This window comes from Schistocerca cancellata, chromosome 2 (genome assembly GCF_023864275.1).
Source record: "Schistocerca cancellata isolate TAMUIC-IGC-003103 chromosome 2, iqSchCanc2.1, whole genome shotgun sequence".
Taxonomy (NCBI): domain Eukaryota; kingdom Metazoa; phylum Arthropoda; class Insecta; order Orthoptera; family Acrididae; genus Schistocerca; species Schistocerca cancellata.
Window position 1 is genome coordinate 785,333,311 of NC_064627.1, and position 11,162 is coordinate 785,344,472.

The window sequence follows — 11,162 nt, forward strand, 5'->3', positions numbered from 1 at the left end:
GAAGGTCGTCGAGCACGGATAGCATCTCTACAAGCCTCATTCCACCAGGGGACGGAAACGCGATGTGAAGAAGAGGTAGTACGAGGAATGGAACGTTCGGCAGCATTGATGATAACAGCCGTGAGGTATTCGACCTGACTGTCACAACTGAGAAAATCGTGGTCCGGAAAGGTCGCCAGGGAGGAGTAAAGTCCTCAGTCAGCTTTCGGTATGTTCCAGCTCGAAGGATGTGGGGATGGGGTGTGGTGCAGGAGACGAACGACACAGGGGAAGTGGTCGCTCGAATAGGTGTCAGAAAGGACATACCACTCAAACCAACGGGCAAGAGTGGTAGAACAGATCGAGAGGTCCAAGTGGGAGTAGGTATGAGTAGAGTCCGAGAGGAAAGTCAGGGCGCCAGTATTGAGGCAGACAAGACTGAGATGGTTGAAGACATCCGCCAAGAGGGAGCCTCTCTAACAGGATGCAGGAGAGCCCCAAAGGGGAAGATGGGCATTGAAGTCGCCAAACAATAAAAACAGCGGAGGAAGCTGAACAATCAGGTGCATCATGTCAGCCCGACTAACTGCGGATGACGATGGAGTGTCGACGGTACAAACAGAAAAAGTAAAGGCAGAAAGAGTAATACGGACAGCTATTGCTTGGAGTGGGGTGGTCAATGGGATGGGATGGTAATAGACATCGTCCTGAACGAGCAACATGACCCCACCATGAGCTGGAATACCGTCCACAGGGGTGAGGTCAAACCGCTCCAAGGTATAGTGGGTAAAAAGCAATACGGTCAGTTGGGCGCAACTTGGTTTCCTGGCGACCAAGGACGAGCCGACAGTGCAGGCGGAGGAGCAGTTGTAATTCCTCCCGATTAGATCGAATACCCCTTATGTTCCAATGTAACAAAGCCATCGCTAGTCAGAAAAAAGGGGGAATGAAACGGGTGAAGAGCTGGTCACCTCGACGGCCGCGGAGGGCCAGGTTTCGAGGGAACAACGCTTCAACCGGCTGGAGGCGGATCCTGTTCCATCGAGTCGTCGCCAGCTGCGGCCGCTTTACCGGGTTGCGTAGGAGGGGCAGCATCATTCGCCGACGAGAGGCCAGCTGAGCGCCTGGCAGCAGAGCGTCCCAGCGAAACTGAGGACGGCCGGGAGCAGCGACTCACGGATGGAGCGTCAGACGAAACGCGCTGGGGTGGAGAGGGGGATAAAGACTTCTTCTTGGAGACCTTCTTGGAAGTCCGATGAGGCACGGGGATGGTGGGCTGGACCCGAAGAAGGTCCTCACGCGCGGGGTCCGTTTGGGAACGCCGGACCTCGGAAGCCGGGGTCCGGAACGTTTCCCCGATGGACGCCTGAGAAGAGGATCGCTTCTCAAGCGGCGGAGGGGGAGGAAGGGTGGCCCCTGGGGCAGAGGGGGCAGGGGCTGTGAGGGAGGAGGATTTGGAAGGGAGGGATTTGGGAGGCGGAGGCATAGACCCCGGATGGGGTGAGGAGGTGGAGGGGGGACAGGATAGGGGTTAGGATAATGTGGAAGGAGTGGACACGACTGAGGCAAACGAAGTTGTCAACGTCACAGGATGGAGGCGGTCATACTTCTTCCTGGCCTCAGAATAAGAGAGACAATCCAAAGTTTTTAATTCTTGAATCTTCTTCTCCATCTGATACGCGGGGCAGTCTAAAGATCTAGGCAAGTGGATGCCAGGACAATTGACGCACTGAGGTGGTGGGGTGCATGTATGTTCCTCACGAAGAGGACGTTCACAATCGCCACAAAGGGGCTCAGCCTCACACCGTGACGACATGTGCCCAAAGCGCAAACACCGAAAGCAGCGCATAGGAGGCGGGACATAAGGTCGCACGTCGCACTGGTAGCACATCACCTTTACTTTCTCCGGGAGAACGTCCCCCTCGAAGGCGAGGATAAAGGCCCTGGTGTCGATGAGACGGTCTTTGGGGCCGCGCTGGGCTCGCTGGACGAAATGCACGCCTTGGCGCTCCAGGTTGGCCCTGAGCTCTTCATCAGATTGCAGCAAGAGGTCCCGATGAAAAATAACCCCCTGCGTCCTATTCAGTGCCAGATGCGGGACAATGGACACTGGGATGTCCCCTAGTCGGTCGCACGCCTGGAGCGCCGCCGACTGTGTGGCGGAGGTGGTCTTTATAAGAACGGACCCCGAACGCATTTTACTGAGAGCCTCGATTTCCCCGAAGATGTCCTCGATGTGCTGGACAAAGAACATGGGCTTGGAGGTGGCGAACGTCCCCCCATCCATCCGAGAACAGACTAAATAGCGGGGGAAGTACTTCGCCCCAAGCCGGCGGGCCGGCGGGCCTGTCCTTCCTCCCAGGGAGTGGCCAAGGGGGAAAGGGCAGGAGAACCAGAACCAGAGACAGAAACTTTCTTTTTAAAAGACTCGGCCGCAGATCGACCTGATACATGTTGACGTTTCATCTGCGAAACGTCCACCCCGATACCACCCACTACGACCAGGGGCTCTCCCCACGGGCGCCACCCCGCCTCAGCAAGGGCCACCTGGCAGGATGACCGTTGCTGGGAGTCCTGATGCCCCAAGGAGACGGGCATCTACTCCTTGGCCGACGTGGGGAGGGTGCAGCTCAGGTATCGGCAGTACGATCCCTATGTTGTCAGGGGGCTACAACCTAGAGGGTACATGACGACCCCACCACAACAGGCTGGCTACCGTGCTGGATTTCGGGTGCCATGGAAAGTCCATCATGATCGTAGGTGCAGATGGGGATGCACTATGGGCGGAACTTGTGCAACCCATCAGGCGTTTAGGCCCAATTTGAGGAATAGTGGGTGTGGTTACAACGCCGTTACAATGCTGAGTGCCAAGGTCTTAGTGCACTGAGGACCAGTGATACACCACCTAATGCGTCCTTCCCCAAAAGGCTCGTACTTCTGTAGAATTTTGAAAAAAGGAGGTCAAACCCCGAGGGGGACCATCACATGGAAGGCCAAAACGGTTGAAACTCCTTTTAGTCGCCTCTTACGACAGGCAGGAATACCTCGGGCCTATTCTTACGCCGGACCCGCAGGGGGATCAATACTTTGGGTATCACTATCATTTTCTCCCCTTTCCAGTTCAATTAATGAATGGTGTGTGGGAAGAATGACTTTCATGAACATAATCTCTCTGTGATTTACAAAGCCCCTCTTGTACTGTCTGCCACTGAAGTTTGTTGAGCACCTCTGTGGTACTTTCTCACTTATTAAATGAATCTGTGGCAAAATGACCTACTATAAACATCCTGAATAGTAACAATCCTATAATACTCCATTAGAAAACTCCCAAAGCTATTTCCCATCTGATGATTTTAGTCATTTAACAATATGTTGAGTCCTGTCTGCTAGGAAATCTAGAAACCAACAATGAGCTGGTCCAGTATCACATAAACTCACATTTTATTCACTAGGTAGCAATGTGAAAATGTATCAAATGCCTTGGGTAACTCGAGGAGCATGGCATCGACCTAGGCATCATTATTGATTGCCTTTTGAGTGTTACTGATGAACAGAGTGAGGTCTACTTCAAAAATCACAGTTGTGGAATAAATGTTGTTTCCCACAGAGGTAATTTTTGTTTTTCAAGACAGTCATAAAACATGGGGAGACAACAGATTGACCTCAGCAATATAAGCCTATATATTATGTACATATATGTGATGACTTTTCTTGAAAACAGGAATTATCTAAATCTTTCTCCAATTGCTTGTAACACTTTATTGCTCCAGCAACCAACAATCAACTACCCCCAGAAGGGAAACAAGTTCTTTCACATAATCTGTATATAGTCGTATAGGTATCTCGTCACGTACAGTAGCCCTTTTTCTATTGAACAGTTTTAGTGGAATTTCTATTTGTGATCACTTGAATCAAGGGCTGTTAGTTTGGCATTTGAACGATGAATGAAAAGAAAAACTGCATAAACATCTGCAGGAGTATAACTTCAACATTTTGTCCTTCAACTCGTCATTTTCCATTTTGGTCCCAGTATGAGCACCGGGTGACTGTATAGATCAGTTTAATGACTTCATGTAACACAGAAACTTCATTTTTACCTCCCAAAATCAGTTAGGAAAAATTTTACTATATAATTCATTAAACACTATTTGCATTGCTCTCCTTAAGCTCATTCCGGATTTGCTCCGCTTTTGTTTGTCAACATGGCTTTCAGTTTGTTTAAACTGTGAGGAAATTCTTATTTCAAAACAAATTCCAACATGGCTACTGCATGACAATGGCTCTTTCCTATTCCTCAACACTATGTGTGGCAAATTACTGTCTAAAGCATTTTGTGTGTATTTTTTAATTTTATCCACTAACGTTCCACATGTTTGTCTACAGACATGAGTATTTCAAGTTGACTTTTCCTCAGATAATCTGCAATTTGCTTCCTGCCACATACTTTAGCAAAATAATTTTAATACCCTCCTTAACCCCCACCCTTCATGAACAGTGGACCATGTCATGAAAGGGAGGCTTCTGTGCCTTAACGATACAGATATTTGTAACATAGGTGTGACCACAACAGAGGGGAATCTGTGGAGAGGCCACTCAATCTCGTGGTTCCTGAAGAGCAGCAGCAGCTTTTTTGGTTGTTTCAGCAGCAACAGTCTGTATGACTGACTGGTCTGACCTTGCAACATTAGCCAACATGGCCTTGCTGTGCTGGTACTGCTTACAGCTAAAAACAAGGGGAAACTATATATGTTATTTTTCCCAAGTGCATATATCTCTGCTGTATGGCTTAATGATAATGGCATCCTCTTCACTAAAATATGCTGGAGGTAAAGCTGTCCCCCACAGTTGGATCTCTGGGTAGGGACTGCTCAGGAGGATGTTATCACTGGGGGGGGGGGGGGGTGGCTGACATTTTATGGTTCAGAGCATGGAATGTTAGACTCCATAATTGGGTAGGTAGGTCAGAGAATTTAAAAAGGGGAAATGGAGAGGTTAAAGTTAGATATAGTGGGTATTAGTGAAAGTTAATTAGACAACAGGAGTAATGCAAGAGTAGGGTTAATAATGAATAAGAAAATATGAAGATGATAAGGTATTATGAATAGCACTGTGAATGCATTATCATAGACAAGATAGACAAGAAGTCAACCCCTAGCACAACAGTATGAATTTTTATGCCAACTTGCTTTGAAGATGAAGAAGAGATTGAAACACTGTATGATGAGGCAAAAGAAATTATTCAGATAATTAAGGGAGGAAAATTTTAATTATATCTTTAGATTAAGGAATTTTCATTCATACCCTATATTATTACCCGACTGCCTATAACCAGCAGCAACTAATTACCAATATCAACATGCAGTGTAAGTGCACCACTTTAGCTCCAACCCCTATGTCGCAGATATATAAAAGAGGTGGCCAATGTATGCAAGCTCTTACCAGTTTCATCTTGGCAGGATAACTATCATCTTTCTGATGCACTTTATCATTGCTCACGGATTAAAGGCATAGTTACAGGCGATCTTTGAGAGACTAACACCTTAAGTAGATCAACTCACTTGTTTCTTGGACCAATTTTCTAACACCATTCTTACAACACTCTTACAAACACATTACACTGATCTCCACTCCAGTTGTAAGACACTGCTCTGACAATCACTAGCTGGAAAAATGAAGGTGCATGTTGTTACCAAGTAATCCTTAGGAAATTTGTGCACAATGCTCTTAAAGCTTAATAAAATCTTCTCAGACATCCATTTGCATCAGGCGGTTAAAATTCCACGAGCTTTCGACCGAGCTCTACTCGGCCATTGTCAAATGGCAAACGACTGCCATGTCATTGCGGCCTCACCATTATACAGCAGTGCTGCTGGTTGTGATGTCACTGGTGCTCTCTTCCTCACCAACTGTGGTAATGTTTTCGTCTCGCGTCCATTATGCCTGCTCCAATCTCACGATGGCCGGGCCCATGCTGTGCTGCAAACAACCATCCGTGTTGATGATGTTTTTAGATATTTTTATTTCTACTGCTTCTTTTATGATGCTATCCCAATATCCCTTCATCTTCAAAATGACAGATGTTTCTTCAAATAGAATTCGATGTTCATTTTCTGAAGCGTGTTCCGCTATGGCTGATTTTTCAAGCTAGCATAGTTGTAAGCACCTCTCGTGATCCATCTGACATTGCTCCGCATACTGTTTGGCCCATGTAGTAGCAGCCACACTGACATGGTATTTTGTAAACTCCAGGCATTCCAAGCCCTAGATTGTCCTTCACAGGCCTCAAGAGCTGTCATATTTTTGCTGGGGGCCTTAACACTGATGATATGATGTGCCTCTTCAGGAGCTGGCTAACCTATCTTGACATAGGCGAAAATAGTAGTCACTTGTTCTCTTCTTCGGTGGTGTTTTTCCTGCCTGTCTCACCAGAAGTAGCCAGTATTGCACTGTGACGATCGTAACCGTTTTCGTGGAAGACTTTTTGGATGTGGCTTAGTTCTAGTGGCAGATTTCCACCGCCTGAGACGACTTTAGCACGGTGGACGAGGGTGTTCAGAACAGCACATTTGTGTGCCGGATGCGTGTGTGTAGGTTCCCTATACACACTGTGGCTGAGGCGCCCACTGGTTTTCCAGTGAAAATGTCAAGGATTATAGGGTCGCATCACAAAAGAAGTGGCACAAATAAAAAAATCTGAAAACACCATCAACAAGGATGGCAGTTTGCAGCTCAGCACAGCCTGGGACTCTGCCATCACAAGGTTGAAGTGGACGTGGCGGACAAGGGATGAAAATATCACTGCAGTTGGCAAGGAAGAGAACAATAATGATGTCACAGCCAGGAGAGTCGCTACATAACAGCGAGGCCACACCAACAAGCATTAATTTTGCATGCATCTAACAATGGCTGAGGAGAGCTCAGTCGAAAGCTCATGAGATTTTAATCACCTGATGCAGCTGAAAACTCAAGAAGATTTTATTAATCCATATCACCATAAGACAATGCATTCATACATTTTCAAAGCATTTTCTAAAACAAAACACTACTCCACCTGCAGAAGAAATCAGAAAGTTCCAGCTACAGTTTTCAATTCTTAGCTTCTTTTCTGTATTGATTATGTACAAATGTCAGATTCTCTCTCTCTCTCTCTCTCTCTCTCCTCTCTGTCACACACACACACACACACACACACACACACACACACACACACACACACACACACACACACACACACACTATTTCCCCCTCTCTCTATTTAGCTGATGCTATAAAGGGAGCTTTGATATTGGCAACTGAAACTAATTCTGGAATCTTACCTTTAAATGTATATGAATCTTACCTTGTTAAGACTAGAGGTACTAAACGATGAAAAAATGAATAACGATCTGGTAGGTTGCACAGCCAGTCTGCCACGACCTGGGTGACAGCTCGGCGTACAGCTGGCACTGAATCAAAGAGACGCTCTGCCAGTGGCACAGCCACAGTCTCTATACATTTACTCTTGCCATAACGAATCACAGTACCTGTAACGTATAACTGTCAGATAAATACACTTTATGAAAATAATATAACTATGTCTTCAATGACATTCATTTCTTTTTTTTTTTTACATTTATAACTTTCAAAATGCATCTAAAAAGTTGGTGAATGGACCTGTATCCAAATGATAATGTGAGTTGGCCACTATGAGACTCTAACCAAACTTCGTAGTTACCAGTGATCACAATGCCTTTACAGCATACTAAAAAAATAAAATATCCTAGCTGATGGATATGGATAAGTTGCAAAAATTTTCAGCAAAAACTAACAACCTTTATAATAGTATGTAAGCCTTTCTGTATCTACATATATGTGTCCTGCTGTTGGAAGTAGTAAACCACAAAAATGCCAAGATAATGACTATTAAAGGCACTTTACTCATCCAAACTCTTAATGTATGGATCATAATAGCAAATGGTAACTGCACAGTCAATTCATTGTGGGGTCAGTTGAGGTAGCCTAATGGGGTAATTTTAATCTTTCTAAATATTCAAATTTGATATATGTTCTAGATTTCTCAGCTGGCTATAATATGGTGTAGGTACTTTGTGTTGGTCCCAGTGATAATGTCATTTTGAAATAAATGTATGTTTTTCTTAACAATGCAATGAAGACCAACAATTATAGTTGAAGATATTTTGCTAAGAAACCAGCTGTGATACAGTAACCTAATTCAAACTAGGCCTACGTACGTTTTCAACACAATTTTAATAAACATTAGTAATATATCACTAACAGTTTGTTAGTAAATTATAGTTTATGAATGTAGAGTAATTTGGGTATAACTGTAGGTGAGGGTGGCACAATGCTCTTGGTTTTCCCATCCAGGTCATGCCACATGTATATGTCAAGAAAAGAACAGCCAGATATGACTCAAGTGATCTTGATAAGGCCAGAGAAGTGGTAAAAATCTGTACAATGCTCCTAAAAAAATTCAACGTTCCATACAAAACACTAAGGTGGTCTTTTTAGGCCTAGTTATGTGAAGCCTTGGTTGTATTACAAGAATTAACTCAAATTCAAAAATAATATGATCAAGGGTTTCAGTGCATTACCAAAATGAATGTGGTAAGGTAGTGAAGGAGTGTGGGGCAAAGGTAACAGTGTAAGAACACACAAGCAAAACAAATAATCAGTGAAGCTTTTATCCAAATGCTAGGGGCTGTTCACTGCTACATTTTTCCAGAGACAACCGACATCAAATGGATTGATTTAGGACAATGATGTGTTTTTTGCACCTTAATTTATTGGAAAATATTTCAAATTTTCTTGCATGACATGAAGTAGATTTATCTGTTAATCCTGTCATGTAACTCATGTTATTAATTTTCATCAAACTTTTTGGAAACTTTGATATCTGTACATTGTGGATTTCATGGACCTACTCTTTGTTGGGGTATTCGTAGCATAATAGTCTGTTTTACTTAATAGTATACTTATACACAAACTCCCCCCCCCCCATCCATGGGATAATTTGGGTATAGTTCAAACTCAGTTTTATTATTATGATAAGAAAGGATCACCATAATTGAAAATGTAGTAGGATCATTCTAGGTCACATTGCTAACATATGAAGAATTGTCAGGAAAACTGTACCATAATAATAAGCCATTAACCTTATAAATGCTGTTCCTTTATACCCAAATTATGTCACACAACATGACCCTAAGCATCACTTCATCTTTAGTAGTGTTGTAAACAAACAATTATTCACAAAATGAAATGCAAGTGTCTTTCTGTAAAAGCAAATCATTAACTCAATTATGAATAACACTGCTGTTTGTTTATACTTTGCAACTTCAAATCCAACTTAAGAATGTGAACATAAAAAATATTGTATCAGCACAGTCATATTATTGACAAGTGTAAACCTGAGGCATGTTTTAAAAACTGCACTGCACTCGTTGACATCAAGTCCTGAGCAGTTATCTTCTTGGATGCGAATATACACGGCAATATTGAAAGAACTTAACACAGCACTGCAAACCATGGATAGTCCAAAATACAGCTTTAGTTTTACTAGAACTCAAGATTGTTCACTTGCACCTACCTACTGTGTATATGGCAGCACATCTAATCCGGTACTGCTGAAACAAGAAATTCTGGAGAAGTGGCTTTATTAAAAGCTCCGTGTGTTCGTGAACATGTTGTGGGACCAACTTTGACAACTCAGTAGCACAATCACAACTTTCTTTTTTGATTTTTGGATATGGATCAGGAATGGTACGCGAAAGAATAGTTATTACATCCTCGATGAAAGGTACTAACTTGTCAGAACATTTAACAATGACACTGCGTAACAAAATCACTAAGCTTAACCTCACTTCTTCAGACGGCTCATTTATTTCCTTATCCCCAATTCGTTGCAGTAACACCGGTAATATATAGGATATAATATGTTCATCGACATTAGGTATTAACTGCACTGCCTCGGTAACTATGCGGACTGCTGCTTCCCGACAAACTTCTGCTTTGTCAGAAAAACATCGAAGACACATTTTCAATATTGGAACAAGATTGTTTCTAATTTCTGATCTCTCACATAACATCTCCTTTGAAATTTCTTCCAGTGCCTTTTTCCTGTGTCTTTTGTCATCGCTCTGCAACGCATTTGAAAGACGTCCCACAACACCACTTTTCCAATGCTCATCTACTGCTTCCATTCCGTCAAATTTACGTCTTCCATTTGTAAACAGAGTATCACCAAGGCAACCACGAAAGCAGCCAACATTCGCATGCCATATAGAATAAACCGCTCAAGTTGCTGGTACAGTCGACTCCTGGTAATTTGAAATTGAAGGGAGCAGAGAGTTCAAAATAATACGACTTCAAAAGATCGAGAGGGTGAAGGAAAAATTCAAATAAAAGTGAGTTCATTGAAAGTAAACCGTTGTATATACATAAAGGAAACAGGAATCTAGTAGAAAACTTTCGACCCATATATGTTCTTCCAATAATATCCAAAATATCATTTATAATGATGTTACGATGTACATTAACTATAACGCACTTTTTAATCTACTTCTTGTGCTTATCTAGTCATAGGCGTCTTTCTAATTGGCTAGGGGGAATCGAAATGCAATAAGCGGAAAAAAACTAGTTCGATTAGCAGTTATTCCAGCGTCGAGGATCGGCGCAACTTGCAACCCCGGAGATAACCCACCGTTCTGGATATATTTATTTATTAGTTCTACATTTTGTTATATATATTTACTATTATAACGATCCCTCTATCTGATAATATGTTTTTTCAGAGTTTGAAGATGGTTCTTAAATAGAATCGAAACCGGCCACTCCAATAAAAATAAAGTTGTGATGAAGACTGTTTTTAATCTTTAAATATCCAAAATCTATGAGAAAGTAATGTACTTAAGAATCTGGAACTTCCTGGTATGAAAAACAGGGATTTCTAAGGGGCAGTACAGGTTTGTGAAGGAGTCATCCACCATTATAGTAGCTTCCAACTTAAGCGAAGATGTCACTCAAGCAATAGATAATAAACAACTTGTATGTGGCATCTTTCTAGACTTACAAAAAAGCGTTTGACTGTGTTGATATGACCTTATTGCTGGACAAACTGTGGAACTATGGCATTCGAGGCACGGCCCATAATCTGATTAGATCCTACCTGACAAATATGAAGC

The 11,162-nt window shown here is 43.1% G+C and overlaps 1 protein-coding gene across 1 annotated transcript in view; it reads right to left on the reverse strand.

Annotated features, from left to right (window-relative positions):
* LOC126162640 (dynein axonemal assembly factor 5) overlaps positions 1–10,264 on the reverse strand; it is a 117,638-nt gene extending 107,374 nt beyond the window's left edge. Inside the window, exons 1-2 of the mRNA XM_049919274.1 lie at positions 9,569–10,264; positions 7,319–7,502 (exon numbers count right to left, since the gene is read on the reverse strand). Coding sequence (XP_049775231.1) covers positions 7,319–7,502; positions 9,569–10,181 — 797 coding nt within the window. The 5' untranslated portion in view covers positions 10,182–10,264. The remainder of the gene's footprint in view (positions 1–7,318; positions 7,503–9,568) is intronic.
* Between the last annotated feature and the right edge of the window lie 898 nt (positions 10,265–11,162).